This window comes from Strigops habroptila, chromosome 2 (genome assembly GCF_004027225.2).
Source record: "Strigops habroptila isolate Jane chromosome 2, bStrHab1.2.pri, whole genome shotgun sequence".
Classification (NCBI taxonomy): Eukaryota; Metazoa; Chordata; class Aves; order Psittaciformes; family Psittacidae; genus Strigops; species Strigops habroptila.
In genome coordinates this window covers 55,462,035-55,485,038 of record NC_044278.2, presented here as the reverse complement: position 1 = coordinate 55,485,038, position 23,004 = coordinate 55,462,035, and the positions used below count along the sequence as shown (strand labels likewise).

The 23,004-nt window shown below is 37.5% G+C and overlaps 1 protein-coding gene across 1 annotated transcript in view; it reads right to left on the bottom strand.

Annotated features, from left to right (window-relative positions):
* Positions 1-23,004, bottom strand: part of OCA2 (OCA2 melanosomal transmembrane protein) — a 163,556-nt gene that overhangs the window by 132,132 nt on the left and 8,420 nt on the right. The window contains exons 2-5 of the mRNA XM_030476159.1: positions 10,338-10,436; positions 9,540-9,728; positions 5,902-5,959; positions 4,925-4,997 (exon numbers count right to left, since the gene is read on the bottom strand). Of these exons, the coding sequence (XP_030332019.1) occupies positions 4,925-4,997; positions 5,902-5,959; positions 9,540-9,728; positions 10,338-10,436 (419 nt within the window). The remainder of the gene's footprint in view (positions 1-4,924; positions 4,998-5,901; positions 5,960-9,539; positions 9,729-10,337; positions 10,437-23,004) is intronic.

Sequence of the window (23,004 nt, the reverse complement as noted above, 5' to 3'; positions counted from 1 at the left end):
TAGCAGCTTGAACATTGCCTGCAGGCCAAAATGCTTAGTACATTTCCAACAGCATCAACAAACATAAATGATTTTTAAATGTGTTCTGCAAGGAAAAATTATGGAGGAATATCTTACAGTAGAGAACTAGAGTTGTTACAAAATAAAAATTTTAAAAAAATCAAAGGGGAAAAGAACTAAAGGTATTAAAGAGGTTGTTTGATTCGTCAAGTTTACTTACGCTCCCTTGGAAAACACATGTTTAGAACTTCTGTGGAAGCTGAAAAGTCTAACAAAATCTGACTATATTCTTTGCCTCACAGCCTTTCTTTCTCTATATACCTCTTGTTTGGGGAGTGGATATGGTGATTTTCAGTGTCATTAATGGTCACAGCATGATTACAAGTTTTCTTAGTGACCTTTTCTTGCTCCATGATTAACACAGTTGCAACAATCATTCAAACTCATGCAACTTTAGGAAGGAATTTGATAATAGGGTCATCTTATGTCTGCTCAGTATCGAGCCTCCCCATAAATTTCCATACGTGGAATTGTTCTAAATAGTTCCACTGAATCCAAATGAAATGAGAAAAATTCAACATATTACTTCTATTGAGATACATCTTATAATTTCTGAATTTGAGATATTAATCCTGGACTGGACATGATGACATCCCTCAGAGCTACTGAAGAGGGAGGTAAGTAAGTCAGTGAAAATGGCCACCAGTGAAAATAGTCAATTTGATATATCTTGTTTTGTCTGATTTGGACTAATCAAAGACCCGTTCAGCCATGAATTGAGATGATGTATTTTCATTAAGTTTTGTCTTGCATGTAAAGAGCAAGTGAGTAAAGAACCCTTTAGATTGGGTGCTGTGCAAATATATACCTTGCAAAATGTCAGGCCTTGCTCCAGACATTTTGCTGAGGAGATATCAAACATTTAAAGCAAATAACCAGATCACGACTGAAAGGCTTTAAAATGTATTTACAAAAATGCAAGCTCATTGTCCAGACTCTGAAAGAATTCACAATTCACTCCCCATTTATGATCATGTTTCAGGTCCAAGAAAAGGAAGTTCTGAAAACCAGTCTGAAAAGGGAAAATTAAATTGGTTCACCTAGGCTGATCTAGCTTTCCCTCACCTATAACAGGAACTGGTACAAGTACAGAGGCTGAGAGGGAAGCAAACAGTCTGGTTACTGAACCACTCATTAGGGGCAGAGTAAAGATGGAAATTCACAGCTCAATGAGGTACATGTGAAACCCATTGCACAGACATGGGATGGAAGAAGCTTTACCTTTTCTTGTAAAAAGGAAATATTTCTAATATGAAGAAGTGTAAAAATAATAATAATTTTATCAGGTACAGTGGAAGAAAAAGGCACGGTATCAGGGAGGCAGACACTTTTTTAAAAAACAGTGTGATGGAGTACAGTTTAATTGCATAATTCCTTAAGAGCATCAACAAATACCCATTACTTTTTAATTTCATAAAGCCCAGTTCAGTTCAAAAAGTTAATGCACAGTTCTGCTCCAGCTGTCTGTTCCCCATTGGAGAAAAATTTAAAAGTTTGCTTAGAATATGGCAGAAGTTATTAGAAACAAAGGAATGAACATGGAGTATATTTAGCTTTTCAGAAGATTCTTCAAGCCTAAAAACCTATGTAAGTTGTGGAGAAGAACAAGAATATTTCTTATTCACTGTTTGTTCCATCAGTTAATGGACAGAAGTTATCTGAAGGTTTGAATGTCCAAACAGTTACAAAATATAAAAACGTTTATGTTTTAAAATAGGTACATGTAACTAAACTAAGGAATGCTGGAATTTCAGACTCTATGTATTTTCTTCCAGTTTTATAATCTGCTTTCCAAAGGCACATCATCTTATTAATTATTGATGCTCCCCATTTAACATGCAACCTTTAAGCAAAAGATCTGAGGAAAAAAAACCGAAGAGCTTCACACGTTTACATCAATAGGGGTATCAAATCCTGCTTCTTGCAGAAAAGAGTCCTCTAGCCAGGCATCTAAACTTAATTTTTTCTGGTACTAGAGAGCTGACTGTTAGAACTTTTAAGAAACTAAATCCTACGTGTTGTCAAGAAGGAACACTATTACCACTATTTTGAAAAACTATACTAAATCTACCGAGTTTGTATTTTGTGCCATAGGAAAATCAGTATTAAAAAAAAAAAAAAGGGCAAAAAAGCAATCTTAGAAACTCAAAAAACTTCTGTTAACTCACAGGAGGCAAGATACTATTTTCAAAAACTGCATCCAAAACACCTCAGTGTTGTATGCCAGGTTTGTACCCATGGTGATAGGCAAAGCAAAGGGAGATACAAGTGGGCTAATAGAATATAATATAATGGGAAAGAAAACAGCTGGAGTAAATCCAAACAAGAGATAAAGGTGTAGAAACATAAACAAATGGGAACTAATGGGAACTAGAGCAAGTGAAAAAGTGCTAAAGAGATGTCACCCCCACACCAGCTGATGCAGGTCCCTCCCAGCGCCAGAGACAGAATGTACTGTCTCTGAGCAAGCCTGAGATCTAATGGGTATGACAGAAAAAACACAAATATAAGTGACACCAGGATGACAAAGGATATGAAGTCCAATGGGGATCACTTGATTTGGTTTTAAAAGATATTTCAAACTTTGTTTGAATTTTTCTTCTGTATGCAGACAAATTTTATGCATGAGCACACATCCATAACACACACATCAATGTGCATCGGCACATGGACTTAAAAAAAGTATAGAGTGGTTAGTACCCATATGACACTTCTTAACAGCTTCTGAGGCATAAGCAAGAGGTAAAAAGTGTTCATTTGCATAATTTGGCATCATATGAGTTAAGAGACTTATTTTCCACCCAAAGCAGTCTCTCACAATAACCTCTAGGGGGTTTGTGACAAGGACTACTGCAGCACACCTGTCAGCTTACCATGAAATTCATGTAGACATTCAGAGAGCAGCGCCTAATGTCCACTGGGAATACCGCAGTCTGTCAACCAGCATAAATCACATCTTCGACACTGCTCTGTGAATGGTTAATCTTATCCAAGCCTAGACAAAAAGCTAAATAGTTTCTTCACTATGCAACAAAGTGGACGACAACCACATGAGCTTACTTCTGCGCAAATGAAGACCAAGAGTGAGATGACATTCAGAATTGCTGGTGCCCTTTCCAAACCTCATTTAGAAATGCAATCTTTCTCCTTGACCCTTCTGCTTGAATTACCACATCACTCTGAAAATGAAGCATGGCTCTGCTGGTTTGCTTGCCTCTCACATATTTTTCCCCAGCTCAGTGACCTCAGGTAGGAGACAGAATATCCAGTTTTCAACACACATGACACTAACTAAGAAGCTTCAGCTCCACGTTTGTCAAGTAAGAAAGGGGAATGCTATATTCTGACTATCTGACAGCTATTTTTCTCAAAGCATCTTGACATGATAGGTAAATGTGAAATACAGAAACACCTGTTTGAACTCAAATCCCAATTCCACTAGCACTTCCCTGAAACAAAGGAATAGCTGGTTGCAGACTCAGTGTGTACAATGCAGCAGCTATGGTTCCAACTCAAAATCTGTTGAAAGAGAAGAAATCCCTAAGCTACACTATGACAGTTGACTAAAACTTGAAGACCCAACAACGCCCTCCTTTGGCATACTGGGCCATGAAAGTCGTGAAGTTCAACACCATACATATGTAGAAGCTTTCAACAACTCTTTCAAAGAGGGATGTCAACTGGATGTTGATGAGAGTTTATAATTGAAGTTGTCACGACCTACTAAATGTTCATTTGCTTTCCTCAAAAAAGCAATCTCAACTTTTAATTACAAATGGCCCTCAAACACTAATGTTTTCTTCCTCATTTACCCTACTAATTATTGCATTATATTGTGTCATTATTGGTGGCAGAGAGAAAGCTAATAATTAAATCAATTTTAAAAGGACTCTCCCTGCTCAAAGCGATGGGTCTTTGTTCTGTCCCTGGGCCCATTTAAATACTTAAAAAAAAAAAAAAAAGAATCCAACATTTAAAAAATTAAATCCTACTGCACCTTTTCAAAACCGCACACCTCACAGGAGCTTCTGAAATATAAGTAAACCGCCTTTTCACACTAGTGAAATAAGAACCAAGCAGATTGCAGACCAGACTGATTAAAGGAGAAATATAGTGGGAATAAGAAATGTAATTTATTTGCAAAAGTTTTTGTTTGTTTAGTAGCTGAATGTTCATCCCTTAAAGAATTTTAACATTCAGGTTTGCATTTACCTGTGATGAATCATTTTTATTTTGGGTTGTTCTATTGCTTGTTCTTTTGAACAGTTTCTTGGAAATCTGTGGATTTAAATTCACTATTCAGCAATTTTGCATGGAAAATTTGTAAAGGAATCTGCACCCCCACTGAAAAATATCTACAGATCTACAAATCCAGACATATGATTGGGCTGAACTTCTCTGGAAACATATGCATGAATCATCTAGTCTGTTGCTTCTAAAGTTCACCTGGTAACATCATGGTCCATGTATACCCTCCAGACATGTTACAGATGACAGTATACACCTGGTCTGGTGTGTACTAGCTCTAGCCAGGTATATATCCTACACAAGGCCCTAGTATTTGCTGGGCCTTGATCCCACTGGATCTGCAACCTACTTCCACACTCTTGGCTTCATGCAAGCTGGACACAAGGACTGGGTGGACACCACGGGGTGCCCCAGACAGGTGCCAGTCAATATGACTTGGATAGGGAGCACGACTGTGGCCTGCATCAAAGGACAAGTCTAAGTGAAGCCCAGGCTCTGAGGACACCCAGCTTTCTCAGGGTTTAAGACAGAAAACAACCACACACACAGTTCAACCAGCTTATCAAGGAAACTTCAGTTGAGTTTTGTGGGGTTTTTTTTTTTAAAGAAAGGATACAGAAACTTTCCAGAGGTGATACAGCCAACATCTGCCAGGACACACCTTGATCTGGATAAGTGACAAATAAAATCTAGGGCAAGGATAAAAAGCAAACATTCATTAATAACACAAAAACTGCAAAACTGAAAAATACCTGCTAAGATTATCTTAAATACTTAAAACAGACTCTTTCAATCTGTACATTAAATTGTAAGATTGCTTTCAGTATTTTCAGGTATGTTTACACCACGTCTGAAAAGCAGCCTTGGGATACTTAACAAAGATGAGTAATATTCTTTTTGTAAATTTACTGCCAAAGTCACATATTTGATGTATTTTATCCAAGTGTCTCTTAGGACAAAATTGTAATCTTGAGGATCTATCTGAAAAGCAACACCCATATCTGAGGAAATACAGTGTGTCATCTATTTTGTCTCTGCTACAGAAGCCCTGCTAGCCAAAAAAGAAGTCCTCACAGCACGTAAAAGGATAAACTCCTTTTGAAATGATTCTCAAGTCTTGCAGTCTAAGATTTTGCTGATTTTGAAGATTTTGAATGGGAGGGCAGCCTACCTCCCTGTGGCCTTCTAGCTTTCACACCATGAAGCACTACCACTGCTGTTGCATCCTCCCCAGCACAGCTTTTCTTATGAACATTCCTTGATATCAAAAGACTCATAGGCTCATCCCAAATTCAGTGAGCAAGCACAAAGGATATACAAAATTGAGTGCAAGCTGCCTCCTCCAACTCAACTGCTTACACTACCATACTGTCCAGGGTCGTGGCTAGTGCGTCAAACAGTGGTCTGATTAGGCATGAAGCCCTGAACAGTATTTTCATTTTTTTGCCATCTGTCTCTCACCCTCAAGACATTTTTCTATTAGTGAAGACAACATATCACACCTCATTTTGAACTAATTTTAAGGAAATAATAGAATGATTCTGTGATTCTATGAAATGGGGGCCAGGGGAGGATTACAAATCCAATACTTACAGAGCAGACAACTACGAAGATAAAAAGGCCTGAAACTTTTAGGAATTTTAGACAGCATCTGAAACATAAGAAACATGAATTTATTATGTGACTAGTTTAAAACAAATCTTTTCTGTTCTCTTAGTAGCTCTGACATTTCAGAAGCATCATGGTAAGCATTCATGGGTGATACTAGACCACATCAGAGTATGGACACCACAACTCAGGGTCAGCAGGGGCTTGGGAAGCCTTGATGACTATAGAGGCTCTTTCCCCAGGTTTTCTGCCTGCTGGGTCTCATTGCACAGGAAGGAGGTTTTACCCCTCAGGAAAGCTGAATGAATGCTGCAGCATGAGATGGTGCCAGGACCTGGAGCTGCTTCTTCACCACTATTGCCAGCCCCTGACAGACTCAAAGCTCCATCAGCCCACGCTGGTCCCTCCCAGGGAGGCAAAGGAGCATTGCCATCACACGGAGATGGCATGACTGGGCAGAAAGCACAGGTTGTTGCATAGTGGGGTGGTGTCATGAACGACTTCCTCAAAAATTGGACTTCTAATATACATCCTGAAAAGTATTGGGAAAAGACAGTTCAATGGCTTAAAGTATCTCCTGGTTTTAACAGTGCCTCTTTAAACCAAATATACTTCATGAGCATCTCTAGATAAACCAGCTAGCAAAATTAGATATTTTTTTCCATAGAATGTCTGTGCCCTTTGAATGCCCAGTTCTGGAGATGTGATGACATCAAATTTTCTGAAGTGTCAGAGCTCACTGGGTTAAGAAAGAATAAATCTAAATTAAAATTAAATTAAAATGTGGATGTTTAAAATGCATGCTCTTGAATAATAAATCTCAAGATTTAGCACTCTTAAATTGCCATATTTTTTAATATTACCATAAAAGGCGACTTTTAACTAATTATTTTCTGGCTGCCCAACAGTATGTTACACAGATGTCTTAATTTATAGAAGTCTTTTTGGTGATATGCCCTTATTACATCTTTTCATTAAGTGGAGGTATTGATGTTCTTATTCCATTTTTTTTTTTTCAAAAGTGAACATCCAAACATTGCTTTTCTGACAGAATGACAAATGTAAGGTTTGATTTAAGCCTGATGACAAGCAGGAAGGAAAAATTTTCAAGTTACTAGAAAAATTAGTTGAGAAGGGAACAGTACAATAAATAACTGCATTGATAAATGCTATAGAACAAAATATTAAAGCAGAGTAGTCTGAAGAGAGTCAGGAATAATTTTTAATCACAGTGGAAATAAGTCCCTATATTAAGTTCATTGACTGAAAACAACATAAGTGACTGGTGACCCGTTTTTGAAAAACACTTTTTTCTAAAGATCACTTCCGCTTTAAATTTCTCTAAATAGGCAGGAAAAAAAACCCAGAAGATAATAAAAATGTGTTGCCACAGGCAAACAAGTACAAAGGGGCTAGAATAACCTATGAAATAAAAGTGCTAGCAACTTTGTAAACTTTTGCATAGCATGAAAATCTAGAGAAGGCAGAGCAAGAGGGGATAGAAACCAGTAAGGTGACTTCTAGAAATGCCAGGTACCCCTGCTCTACTGAAAAACAAGGTGGCAGAGAGGGGGAAGAAGATAATAAAGGCTTGAAAAGAGAGGAATGACAACAAAACTGTCATCAGCATTTCATAACTGATAGCTTCTTTTTTTGTATTGTGTGATTTATGGAAAATACCTAATGCCAGCTTAGTCATGCATCCTCTATCCTGCTTGTCTATTGTCCCTATTTCTACATTACAATTCTATTCTGCTATTTTTGAGAATTTATTACGTTATGAATTACTAAAGTGCAGACCAGATTGGTTTAGTTTTAATGTACTTGATATTTTCTGTTTGCACTTTGAAATTTTACCATTATTATTAATAATTATTAATTATTATTATTATTGAAACAAGAAACAACAGTAACCATTTTAAGCTTTATATCTCATAACCACTTAGCTATAAATAACAGAAACTCATCTAAAGGAGCTGGCAAGGTATAATAAAGAAAGCTTTTGAAAATGGTCACTTTATTAAATGTAGAATTTAGAAAGCCCTGTTCCTCCCATCTGTTTGTTTTCATGGCATTTTATATTAGGGAAGCAGCGCTTTTAACAGCTTACAGTTGAGAAGTGATCAGCCTTTGACTCACCCGTGGCTTGCAATCTGTCTCTTGCTACAGCAGTAATCTGGCACAGGAATACAAGCAGAAACCCTGTGCCAAATCCTGCTCTGATATATGCTTCCAGCGCAATCCTATTTGACTTCAGTTGGAAATGGATGAAGTACAAATCTATGAAGGATTTCACTCCCTGTTCTAAACCAAATGACTTTTAGTCTGGTCTGCATGAGGTGTCGGGCAGTTTAACTCCATTTACTATCTCAGCAGAGTTATGCTGATTTACAACAGCCAAAGAGCTGGTCCCATGTGTACAAGCTGCACTCTAGCAATGAAAATATTTCAAGGGAAGTTCTGCCAGAAAAACACTCTACTCCCCACATTATAAACCTACATTGTACTAGAAACAATGGATTCTACACTCCCACTCAATGCCTTTGTTCCACCCAATACCAGGGAAATCTACCATGAGCATGAAGAAAGTCATCTGTCAAACTTCTTCACATCTGCTTGTATTGCACTAGTTGCAGCCACTGAAATTCTCCTGCTCCATTTGTTGAGTAGCAGTGCAGGAGAGCGGCACTCCACACAATACCACATGCACAATGGAAGGAGGAAAACAATTGTGAAGTGATGAGCTAAGACAACATAAAAATTGGGAAAAGATACACGGACATCTCATTGGAAAGGCTCTGTGGACCAACATGGAGATCTGCAAAGCTATTTGCAGAGGCCAAACCAAACTAGCAAAAAGTATTGAAACTCTGGAAGGGGCAGAGAATTAGTATCCAAGATTAAAGGTTTTGCTGGTTAAATCTCAGGCAAAAATATGCTAAGAAAATTTGAACTTAACCTCTTATCACATTGGTACCTCTTAATGCATTATGAGATTCAATTTCCTCTATGCCTAAATGTGGTGGAAGACTACTTTAAGGTAAAGAGTGAAAAATATTAAAGTACTTAATGATAGAAAAATAATCAGTTAGATTTTGGATTGTGTGTATGTGAAAAGCCACTATAACAAATACAGAAAGACTGTGTTAGATACATACTTTAATTAAAGTGAAGCATTTTATAAAAGCAACAAAACACCAAAAAAAGCTGTGGAATCAACCAAGGGGATTTTAAGGAATTGTTTCAAAGAAATGTTAGAAGCAGTATAGAAGGCATTTAATTACAAATTTAGAATAGGTGTTATGATTGATGCTTGTAAGAATGAGGAATTATTGATCATTTGGTAGAGGTTATATTCAATTTCACCAGGTTTATTTAAAAACTGTCATTGGCAAGATACAGCCTAATCATGGACTGTTATTTTATTAATTTGCAGAAAATAAATAATATTCTAGATATCTATACTTAAAAACTAATCCCTGCAGATATTAAAAAGACAAGAAAAGAAAAGACAAGACAAGACAAGACAAGACAAGACAAGACAAGACAAGACAAGACAAGAAAAACCATGCACAAAGAAAAAAAGAATGGAAAGAGAAGTAAATTAAGGTTTGAATTCAGACCTCATCTTTGATAAATTGAACTTGACATGAAGGTTGTCCAAGATTTCATATCTCTCAGAAGAAGCAGATCTGGACAAGCACGTAATTTCATTTCCCAGTTGAAACCTTTGCTCAAATTCTGCAGAGCTGTTGTCCCATGAATCGTCATCTGTGGTAAAATCTGGATTATGAAGAGCCATGCACTGCAACCTGTCACACATTTTCAGGAAACATAATAAAACAAGAGAGTGGTTTATTTTAACAGGTAGTAGATGTAACTGACCTTGCATATCCTCAGGTTCACTGTGAGAGATTTAATGGAAAAATTCCTAGACAAAGATTTATTCAGTACAGACTGAGCTCCCCTTGGTGACACAGCTGGGTAGACTGGGAGCAAGCACAAAGACCACGTGATGTTTAGGTGCACTTGGGAGAACCGGGTCTCTGATGCACCAGGCAGATGTATCTCAGGATTTGGTGTGTAAATCCCCTATTATGACCCCTCCTATAGCTCTGCTGTGTCTTTCACTGTACCTGATGTAACACCACATGGAGGAAATAAGAGCAGACAGTCTGCAGTTGCCTATCCTTAGGGCTCTCTAATCACCCTAACCTCAGACCTTACATCCTTCCCTTCCGCATTTACAGCCCTTTTCTTTCCACTCCAGGTCCTTCAGCGTAATTCTCTGTTCACAACCCCTGCTATTCACTTTATTTCCCAGCAGGTTTGGTGTCAGTATATAAGAAAGAACCATGCACGATTAAATAGAAGAGAGCTTAGAAAAAATATTTTGAGTAAAATGAAAGTATCTATCTCACCCATTTTCCTCTGAGGAAACCTTCAGTAGTGGTGTCTTCTCTGTAAAGCCAGTGTTTTTTGACCTTGAGCTGAATAATTTGGAAAAACTAAAGTGATATCTTTGGAGGGGAGAAAAAAACAAAATCAAATACAATAAAAACAGTAAGTCTGAAGTACAATGATTCATTCCAGTTCTACATAATATTTGGTACAAGTGCATCTAACTAGTTAAATGTTCTTTAAGAATGGTGTTCACCTAAACTAAGGTTTTCATGAAGTTTGAACTAGTCATGGTAGTTACTTCCTTATGGTCATGGGGGACGCTACTTTTTCATATAAATTCTCATTAATATACTTCATAAACATAAAATAATAGGATCATTTCTGTCCTGTAAAAGTCATTTGAGACATGGGTCACCAGAAATCTACTAATATGTACAGCAGCCTCAGCACCCTTTGTATTAGGGAAGAAAGCTTTGTCCTGCAGCACAATCCTTTCCAAACAGTTTCTGTCAAGTCTTGGTCCTGGTGCTGCAGAAAATTAACAGAGCGTAAACTACCTCTTGCCATACTGCAGCTTAGCACTGTTAAGAAGTCTTTTGCTAAAATATAAATCCCAGATCTTACGAAACAGCTGAATAAAATAAAGCACAATCACAGGGGTCTAGGTTTGGGGCAGGCTTCTGGGAGAGATTAAATAATTGAGCCATTTTGCAATACTCAAGACCTGGCTCTTCCACAGACATTTCCCATCAAACCACCATTATTCAGACACACTCTGATTTATTCTGTTCAAAACTGCAGCCACCCACCACCAGAAAGTCCCAATGAAATCTGCTAGACATACAGTCAATATGCAGATAGTATTATTCCCAGAGACACTTAGAAGAAACCTAAAATTTCTTCTGCTATTGCTGGATTGAAAGGGGAAAGAAATTATAAAATCATAGACAACTAATTAAATATACAAATATGTCTGATAATTCAATCTTCTAAATGCAAGGACAGTCCAAAAAGAAGGATCTGTGTATTTAACCTTACAGCAAAGACAGTGGAAGACAGTGGAATTTCTTGCAATTTGTAGATGTATGTGTGAACTCACACTTCGTAAAATTAAAACCTCAAGTTAATGCTTCAGCTTGCTTGTTTAGCACTGCTATCTATCTATGTAGTGCTATTCTAGGTGTGGAGCAACTGGATGTGATTATCATCTTCGAGTGGCACAAATGTCATTCAAACTCTGCTGTAAGCACCGTATTTGCAATCTCAGCAGAAGAGAATGAATGAGTTAGAGAGACTGAATTATCCAGTACCTCAGGTCAAATGTTGTGAAGATTACAATTCAGGTGCTACATTGCACTGACACTTCATCTGTGAAGAGATGAGTGCATACTCTGAAGCGAAGTGCTTCCATTTTTAAATGGGAGAATACCATTCGCACAAAAAGTTTAAGCAGAGAAACTCTGGTATTTTGAAGCAAGTGCTATTCTAATGTTATCATGGCCTTAGATGTAAAAGATTACCTAGAGCTTTTACAAAATATAATCCATAAGGGTAGCAAAAACACTATCAGGACTTTAAATGTGTGCTCACCGAGCACTGCTGATATGCTCCTGATATGCAGGCTAATCCCTGCATCCCAGTATACTCAAAGTTTGCATCCAAAGGTGACAATTTTAATGGTGGACCTTGAACTTGCACAGTCAGAAATCTAACTCATGCAAAGACCAATTAGCTGTTTCTGCTTTTAAACAAAATTATGCCACTCTCCACAAAAAAAGGCTCCAAATAAAATGTATAGTATGATGTTCTGATCTAACCTCATATTGCGCACACCATTAACCTTTGCACGCTTATTTTTCTTCTTTTTCTCCTAGCACATGTGCAATCTGAGATTAATAACCAGAAAACTTTCTACAAAAACTTCTATTTTCTTCTAATTGCCACAGCTTGGTACCAACACTGCTTTGCATTACATAGGCATAGATATATCTACTGACAATCCCCCACCTCAGCAGGTCTTCACCACTATTGTGAATGACCATTACGCGAAGAGAGTTGAAGGACAAAGCAACCACAGCAATGGCAACTAGAAAGAAAGAATAAGTTTGGTGGAAGGTTGTTTAAATGACAAAACCTGAGGTAAAGGATTCAGAATGTTAGTTAAAGACATCACTTTTGTTTTCTTTTTGCACAATTGTTATCCCCAACTGCCAGTATTGGTCTTGCCACTTTTAAATGGAACTTTAAAATGTAGAGCTTTACAGATTGCCAACAATGGCAAATACAGTAAAAATGGAAAAAGTCTTCAGATAAAGTGAAAACAATTAATACATGACAACATCAATTTGCAGAGAGTAAAAACACATGGACAAGAATAAGCAGCAGGAAACAGCCAGGCTCAACAAAACAAAAATAATTAGAGAAAAAACAGAAAAGCCTCAACTCCCCCATGATGTGATTACTCTAATTAGAGAATGAGAGTAATACAAACAATAAAGCTAATCAAGGCATATAAGAATCTTGAAGGCTGAAAGCCTAGAAGGAAAAGTTGTAATAACATCATGAAAAAATAGCATGGATTATAAAAACAAAACTCATCCCTGAACAGAGAGCCTAATGCAAGCCCCTCTGTGCCCCTCGTACTTCTGCAGAGACATTATTGGTGAGATTTGGTCATCCACTTCATCAAAAAATAACAGAGATCATCTGCAAACAAAATCTAGGAAGGCCCAAAGACCTCCTGCTATTAGAGGAGCAAGTCTACAGAGCTCAGAAACCTTTGCATCATTCTTGGTGCTCCTCAGCCCTGCAAGTGGATGGCAGTTGACACTGTCTAAATAATGGAAAGAAATCAATGTGACACATTTCAAAATCTAGGATAGTACACACTTTGAAGGTTTCTTCACAATCAAAAGAGTAGAAACTTTGGTTTTATCTAGATGCTAGAATGGAGTGCAATCCATCTTTACTGAGCAATTCAGCAACATTACCAAGGAGCTAATCACGAGGTCAGCTCATTAGTCCATTGTGGATAGACCCATTCATAGGATAAGAAGACTGCTCTGGATTTATACTATGTACAGTTGAGTAGCTGGTAAGATGAACACCAATTGTGTTCGCTGTTCTTCTCTCATGGTTCAGACTCAAAAATCATTAGCATTTTATACATCAAACATGAGAAGAGACATGAAATAACAGCATTTACAAATGTACACATTTATATGTAGATAGGCATATGGATCTTCACACAAAAAACTACCATTCTCATTTTCCCTTTCATTCAAAATTCATGGGAGAAAACTAAAACCAAAAGCTATGGAAAAAAGGACTTTTTCAAAGACTTACAAAGTATCACTCGTATGGAAAGATCCATGTAGAACTGACATCAGGAAAAGAAGAGCTTATCCTGCCTCCTGTAAAACCACAGCTTTGGCCACATTCTTTCTCACATTTGTTACAACTGGGCAGGGTTTTATTTTAATTAAGAGAAATCTTTCAAATAGAAGATTGTGTTCTTAACCACTTGGCTACTTGGCTACTGCTGTGAATCATATACTCAGATTTTGCTTCTCTCTGCAGGAGTATATGTTTGTTCTGAGGAAGTGTGTTTTCTGAGCTGGTTACTTGCAGTCAAAGTTATATTTTCCAATTGCTAATCTTTCAAGCAATTACAATTTCTGACTGTCTCCATAGTAACCCAGAAGAGGAACCAGCATTGTAAGAAGGCTGTCCACACCCCAGATGAAGCCCTAGTTGCCTGACAGCAGCTGGAGAAGGATCTCACTCACAGCATGAAAAATTATGATGGTCCAAATGCAAATCCCAAGCAGCTATTGCAGAAGCCCCAAAACCTGTGGCTGTGCCATTGCTCCCACGTGAGCAAGGTTCACACTCTTTTGGTGGCAGTTTGTACTTTTCAACAGCTATACAGCAAAGATACAACCTTCAATCTCCTACACTCATTTGAGCAGTTAAAGGAGAAGCAGGCTTCTCTGCCCTCCTGGCCATATGGAGAGGTACAGGGAGAACAGGAGAGGAAAGGAAGAGATGTGGGAGACTGCAGTTGCTCTCACTGATGGGCTGTTGACTCCTCAGACATTATCCAGAGTCAGTGGCTGAAGAGTGCTGCAGGTTCCACCTACAACACACAGCTGTTTCCCATTATCTGCAGGTGATAACTTCCAAAGTCCTCAGGGGACTTTGGATGAAGCCCATAAAGAGAATTTGATTCCTGTTGTTGAGCACCAGACCTGCCCCACAGCCACATTTTCAGGCATTTCCTAATGTGCCACTTTAAATGAAAGGAAAGGGAAGACTTTGTAGTTGCAAGTGTTGTTCAGCAATAGGCCACCTTTCAATCCCAAATACATTACAACAGAGGACACCAAAAGATGTACACACCCAACAAGAAGAACCTGAGAAAGAAAAAGACCATACTCATCCTAGTTAGCTTGCAAATACTTAAAATAATTACTAAGTTTGGCTAGAACCTATTATTTAACCTTGTATTGAAAAGCTTAATCATGCCACCCAATCCATTTTCACTTCCTATAATAAAAAGCATACATTTTAAACATCAGCTAATATAATGCTTCATCTGCCATATGCTATGTCGTGCATGCAACTATCAGTAAAAGAGCTATTTCTCTGACAACAGAAAGCTATAATTCTCACTTCTACAGAAAGGATTTGGTGAGAATTGAAGAAGAGGTGAATATGGAAGCATAAGTATTATGCATCAACAGTTTTGAACATAACTTATTGGAAATTTCACTATATCAAAAATTAAAAGTAGAATCTCTTCAGGGAAAAAGAGTATTAGCATGTTTCCCTGAATGGAGAAAAAAGGAAAAGGAAAAGGAACAGGAAAAGGAAGGAAAGAAAAGAAAAGAAAATAAAAGAGAAGAAAAGAAAAGAAAAGAGAAAAGAAAAGAAAAGAAAAGAAAAGAAAAGAAAAGAAAAGAAAAGAAAAGAAAAGAAAAGAAAAGAAAAGAAAAGAAAAGAAAAGAAAAGAAAAGAAAAGAAAAGAAAAAGAACACCACACCAGTTTTTGGCCCCATTTGAAACACATTTTTTCCACCAAATTTGGTATTTGTCATTTTCTGTTAAAGCCCACTTTTAGACAATGGTTCTATGGTACAAATTGTGCTGACTAACATCATAGCATTCAGCTTTTAAACATTTGCTGTGTACTAAGCAGCTGTTAACATACATCTGTCAACATCCTGATGTATATGTGCCCACACAAAGACACAAGCCTCTATCATGTCTTCTTCTCAGTGGCAGCACGTCATGAGGAACTGTTATGACTACCCATCACAAATGAAGCATAGTCAACTGATATACTAAGAGTCAAGGGAAGGATCAAAGACTCCAGAGCTTACATCTCTAAACAGGCTCCAGACATTTACTGATGACTGCTTTATGGTAGCATCAACTAAATTAGCAAATAACCTCTAGGCCCTTTAAAAGCATTCACCATTAAGATGTCAGAAAAATTTAGCAATGAAAGCATTACTTAATACCGACTCATTTTCTCTTTGACCTTCCTAATTTTCTATTAGACAGGACTGTACAGAATTCCCCAGAGGACTGTGGTGCTGGCGCTACCTGGCAGCAAAACATTGCAAGAGGCACAGCCAACTGGCAGGTATCATATTGAGAAGCGTCTGCCATGCTAAGACCCTGGTCAAGTGAAAAACATGCTTAAGAAATATGTAGTGAAATGTGTGCTGACATTTTCCAAGACAGAAATAGTTCCTTATATAGGGCACACACAATGTGCTTGCTTCATTCACTTCTGCATTTAGAGAGTGAACACATCCTGCAAGAGCATGTGGTAGCAGTCTTTCCTCCTTCATTTGTGCAATATTCTGCTATTTTAAGAAACAGGGCAATTTTAAGTTCAGAAATAGCTTGGAAATAGAATGCTTCCTGTGTTTGGGGGTTTTTTTGAATCAAATCAGGCTTTCTAAGGTTATCGTACTTCCCTGAAAAATGAAATTTTCAGATACCTCCAGGACTTCATAGATCCTTTTCATCAAGAGTCTTTGCCTGCCTCTGTCAGGGGAAGTCTCCACCAAGAAGACATCAGGATGTGATTAACAGATCAGTGCATCATTGCAGTGGGTGAAGCTAAAAGAAAGCACTTAATCCTTAAGCTGCCTTGAAGTTCCTCCAGTTAAAAGGACTAAGCTGTTCTCCACACATTTCCCACTCCCATGCCAATGCACCACAAGGTCCGGCCACCCTGTGAGAGGAGCCAGGAACAGAGGGTGGCCGTGGATCTGGCAGGGCCATGACCTCCCTGACCAGGGACTATCCCATAGCACCCAGCAAGGGAGCAGGAACAGGGCAGGGACGGGGACCGGGACCAGCCCAGAACTTCATGACTACCCAAGGGCCACAGTGATGAGTCAGGTCAAAAAAGCCTGCCCTTTGAAGGACTGAGAAGTTGCACTGAAAAGGCATAACTGCTGTTTCCTCTTCTCTATTTTCTGCTTCAGCAAAGAAATTGGAAAGCTACAGGAGATAGCATTCAAAAACTGCAGACATTCTGAAGGAGAAAATACATTTCAGGAGCAGCTGCTGCCAAAACAGTTTAGCTGTTGGCAACTGCCAGCAAGCTGCAAATTTGAAATAGGCACCAGTAGCTGGTGTGGGTAATGGTCCAACTTCCGAAACTCCAGTTTCTACATGGATTACACAGATAACCTGTTAAGAGGTATTATTCTCAATTGCTGCAGGGCATACTGAAAAATGAATCTGCTATAGGGAAGCAATTTATAAGCAACACTTTAAGCATGGTTACGCTTGTAATACTTTAGCATATTCTGCAAGCTTGGCTTTTAAATGCCAGCATTTCTCTTTGGCATTCACAATGGGCTTTTAGCTAAAGCAGCTCTGATGCTAACTAAATTTATGACAAATAAAGCAAGGTTCACACATTTTTTGTAGTCTGTGAGGCAATTCCAAGAATCTCAAAAGTTAAGGAAGTTGTCACAGCTTAATGTTTTAACTTCATATCTGAGCAGACTCTTTTAAAGATGCAATACAGAGCACTCAGATGATGAAAATATGAACAGAAGGGTAGGTCTGAGAAAAAAATGTATGATGTGACCATCTCTAGAGAAGGTTATTCGTCAAGCATTGCAGTGATATGATACTGTAGTCCCAAAGATTTGGGGGAACGTATGTTGAAGTATGCAGATTCAGACTACCTGAATTTAAGGCCGAAAAAAGAAAGGAAGTGCTATTAAAAGAAGACAACTGACCACCTCCCAGGTTGTGGAACGCTTTTCTACGCAATGGTGGGACAGGATTATCTTGTTATAATTTCCCTTAATCCAAGCAATGTAGTGACCTGTCACATGTAATTATGCGTTGGGCTAACATAGTCTTGTAATATACTCTTACGCCACTCACCTCAGTTCTGAAGATTGAAAAGAGTAATTAGTGAGCTATACTTAGAGAACAAGTAATGAAGAAGCTATTTTTCTTTTCTTTTCTTTTTTTTTTTTAACATTGGTTTTAAAATTGTAGTTAGTTCTTTCATTCCAAGAATTTGGAGATTACATTTTTCATATTTGCAACTTTTAGAGAAAAAAGGTAACTTTGTCACTAAAAACGAAGTTTTTCCATTGCTTAGGGTTAAAAAAAAAAAAAAGCCAGACAGATATACAAAAAAGTTCATCAACAACATGAAAAAATGTGATTTTCTCTCTCTGTGATTCTTGTGCCCAGAGAGTCGGTAGAGGTGAAGGCAAGCAGCAGGCCACTGCATGGCTTAAAAATTCAAGCTGCCACCAAATTCAGCTTTGTTTTAAAAAAAACACTTGATGGATCCCAACTACTGTAAGCTTGCTGGGGCTTGTATTTTGCCCTTTGGTCACAATAAAATGAAACAAGGCAGGTTCAAGAACCCTTATATCTGGAAAGTAGTTGGTTTCTCATAAGGTGTTACAATACAACTAAGACAACTTCTATGGCCTTTACGAAGATCCTGATCCCAGTGGACCAGCCCCAGCAAAAAAGCTAAAATTTTCTCCAAATCTAGAGAATGAGCCATGGTGCTCAGAGCAGACAGAGAAGAAACAGCAGTAAAATTTAAAGATAAATAATTTGCAGGGAAATATATAGCTATCATATATTGAAATAATGGGTATTTTTTCACTATAATGAAAGTCCTTCTATTTTTTTATTTATTTTTTTTTTATAATTTTAGTTATAATGGTGGTATTAAGAATTCTTTTTCAAGTTCTGGCTGAGTATACGGCACTGCAGTTATCCATATAACTTTTACCATCTAAAAGTCTGATCTAGGATAGTTACAGTCACTGGTAAGAGAGAGACCTCTTCAAATTATTTTCATCCTTCTTGCGTCCTGTGTTGACTATACAATGAACCTGGAGAAATAACTCTGAGATAACAGAAAGACTTCTTCACTAAATAATGTATAAGCCCTCACACAGTGTACTAAAAAGTACTTTTTTCATGGACTTTTTCTTTGCTGTTAGATGAAGTCTCTTTTTCATACAGAAGACTTTTCACCAGAAAAGTTATTCAGTGTTGATTAGGAATACAAAAAACTATTAACAAGTCCTTCCAAACATAATTTCCTCATAACTTACTAACAAGTAACTTCCAAAGCAAAGTAAACCCACATCACTAGTCATTGCATTCCACCTCAAATTATACCAGAGACAAATATTTTTAAAGCAGTGAAAATCCCAGAGGAACAAATTAAAGAAACCAAACAGAATAAAAAGGTAGCTGATAATAATACAATATTTGCTTTTACATTTGAAGAATAGTCAGTGAAACCAAGAATATCCAAGAATTAATCCAATAATAAATGCAGTTTTATCTCACAAAGACAATGCTCTTCCCTTCACTAATATCACTGTAATATATATGTAATATATATGCAGTTAACAAGCCTCAGGAAACTCATGCCACAGTATTGGGTTCTGTTTTGCTACCAGACATCTTTTTCTACCTTAAAAGGCCTCAGATATCTATAGGTACCTGAAGGCTACCACATCAGAGAAAGAGCTATCTAATTTATATTAACAAGCAGCTTTAAAACACAAATTTTTGATTCAGTGTCATGGGAGATGAATTTGAAACACGAAGATCTCAGTCCATAAAGATATTCAGCTGAGATCCTCAAAGAAAAAAGAGGAAGGAAAAAAAAATAAAAGGATTATAGATAGTGCGTTGCAAAGAAACAGAATTTCCTTGTCTCATGCAGACAAATTTTACTCAGCAAGTCTCTCCTCAACTGGGGAAAACCGATCACAAAAACTAAGAATAATGATGTAATTTCAGCTTCTCCCTGATCTAATGTGTATTCCTTCTTCATGTAAGGACATACTCCTGTGCACTGAAAAGTCAAAAACCAAAAATCATGCTCCTCAAGATTCAGAAGGAAATTCCTTTTCCTACACAGCAGATGGCTTTGTTCTGGCAACACTGTTTAACTATATGTCATATTTCTTGATAGCAAAGATTTTCCCCCTGGTCACACAGACGCTAGACTCTTTGCTCTCAGACATGGTGTTCCCTTTGGCCCTATACAGAGTGACACTTTGGCTACTCCATAGTCTCACAGAGGGGATTTCCTTCCATCTTTCTCCTGAAATAACATATTGTTGATGAGAAAGGTCATAATATTTTGATATGAATGGTCTAAAAATCACCATCCCAAAGATAAATAAATCCTGGATATTGATCACCAGAAAAAAGATAGGATTCTGTTCAGTGGCTGTATGGACAATAAGTCTTTGCATACGGAGGAAAATTTCTGGCCATCCAGACATGAGGTGACTAAATAAGACCTAATTCTGTGCTCCCAAAGAAAAAAGGAAAAGTGGCAGTGCTCCTGGCTTTAAAAAAAAATATATATATATATAAAAGAAAAATATTCAGCAAGAGGTTATCTGCAGAGAAAAGGAAACCCCATGACGGCCCACTGTCATCAGCTTCTTCCCCTTATTAAGGCAGAAGGCTCCAAGCTGCTATACAAAGAGACAGATTAAAAAAAAAACCAATCGGTCCTTGCAAATGAACCACATTAAACAAGCAAGACAGATTTATCTGTCTTCAAAATCAGAATTGAGATGAAGGATGAAGGAGCTCTGTTACTGGTCCCACCCTGGCAGAGATGCTGTGGAGTACAGCTGATTTAGAAATTTAAAGATAGAAGAAAGTTTACAAGTGTTTCATTTTTGAGGCAGATACAGCACCTGAATAATATGTTAATTTTCAATAAAAAACACTTGTTAACATTTTAAAAAGCATGAAAAAACCCAAGGTTTTAGTAAAAAAAAAAAAAAAAAACAAAAAAAAAAAAAAAAAAAACAAAAAAACAAATCTTGTCCTTTGCTATGTGTTAGACCAGACAGTTATTGCAGCTATTTGATTATAAACTCAAACAGATCAAAAAGGCTTAGTGCTTTTGAATCAACAGCACCTCTAAATAAAAGAAGCCTGAAGCACACATCAGAAACCTGAATGTAGGATAAAGTATAGTGCTAACAAAACACAGTTTCTCACATGCATCTTTTGAATAAAACAACTTCAGAAACCGTTGCCAAGATAAACAGCTACTGTACTAAAAACTGTCTTTTTAATACAGTCTGCACAGGCAGTTTGCAAAAAGAAATTATCCATAGAGTGTGACATAGCAAGAAAACTGAAGGATACTCTGACAATATGGCAATGCAAAGGAAAAAGGTAAGTGGATATTCTAGGCAGCAGAGCAACATACAAAGTCACAAAAAAAAGAAAAAAGAGAGAGATAAACACTAAAAAGCCCATAACCAAATATTGTTCTTAAAAGTTAACGTAGAGGTAGCTCTTCTGCACCTAAAGGATCAATACAGAATAGTGGTTGTTCCTCTACACAAAAATAACCACTTTAAAGCTCAAATAATGGAATCACATTTGAGTCGTGGCACTTAGAAGTAGGTTACAATTGCAAAGAAACGTTTTAAAAACAAACAAACAAAAAATGCTTATGAAAGGCAGAAGCCCATAGAGCATTGTCACAGAGCAAAAAAAAATGTACTATTTTAAGGTTATGTAATGTGAAAGTTAATCAGAATAGTGGAAGAACTAAAGCTACAGGAATTATCTCCTCCAGAAGCATTAGAAAAAAGCGTGGGCTGGAGAGAAAAAGAATCATGACACATGGCACAGCTAAAAGAACAGATTTTAACTTCAGACAAAAAGCACATAGACATATTAAATTTTAAAAAGGCCATTGATTTAGAAAGGAAGGATGGACACCATCAACATTTGTTCTACATTGCAGGAGGTATGGTTAGATTCTCAGCTCTGCAGTGTTATACCAGTTTAAATATTAATTTATTTTGATCAATAACCAAATGCTGTAACCTCAAGAAGGACAAAGTATGCTCCTACTTGCAACTTTCTTGTTAATGAAGACTAAATGTGATGTAGAACATGATACCATGAAGACCTCATCCCTGAAGAGATACATATGCAGCACAGGTAGGATCCATATGGAAGCTGGTGTCAATATCTAATTCTGATGATCTCAAACCATTATATATATGACCTAAATCTCCCCAGATTCATAGAGTTTCACAAGTATGAAGAGCCAGAAATGTCTTTCCTCCATCCTGTCTGCTTGAGCCTAAAACATTTCTTGGATTGACATATAAAGAAAATTAAATGATCAATCCTACCCTGTATTGTAAATAAATTGAATAAATTGGTACATTTGTCAACTGCTTTTGATGTGGAGTCCCTGTGTGTTCTGCCTCACAGACATCCAGATTTCCATCTGAAGGAAAGCATGACAGGTCTAATGACATCAGTGGAGCTTTTTTCAGCTTTTGTTGACAGACCTATAGGTTCAAAACTGTGATTAGCATGGTACTGATCCATCCAAATCCTTCTGACAATCTATCATTCTTTTCTGCCAAGGACAGACTGTCTTCTGTCAAAATAGAGTAGTTTGAATATTTCTGGTCCTATAATCATCTTCAATAATACCATGCAACTTTGAACAGGTTTGTAATGGGTGCTTGTTGTCACTTTTTTTGTAGTTAAAACAACTGTTTTACACAAGCTGAAGTTCAACGTTTTTTACTTGGAAACATCACTATTCCTTACAGTTCCGGCTTAGCTCATTTTTGTGCACAGGCTACAATTTGCCAAGTAGACATGAGCCAAAACCAATGTCTAAAATGCACAAATTCCATTGCGCCACTTCTGTGAAGAGCATTTACTCTTGTTGGCCTGCACTGGAAAGCACTGGGAGGCACAACATGCAGCACACAGAGCAGCTTGGCAAAGTAGCCACATGCTGCTGATGGGTGCAAAATTGTGTATTTACATAATATTATGACATAGCCCTGCTGTTTTAGCTTACACAATTAAACACACATCCGAGGAAAAAGAAGCGCATTCCTTGTTACCCTTCATTCTGGGTTTACTCTTCCTTTTGTCAGACAGATTCGCTAAATTCAGGTTCATGCTTTACACTATAAGAGGTTTACATGATGAGCCAGCTGCCAATAGGACCCTAGAGAGGGTTGGAGCTCACATGTCATTGATGTGGCTGAGGAGGTAGAGTTGCTCCTATCACTCCTAGATTAGAGACAAAAGAATATTTGAGGCTGCTTTTACTTTTTTATTTTCTCAGCAGCAAAG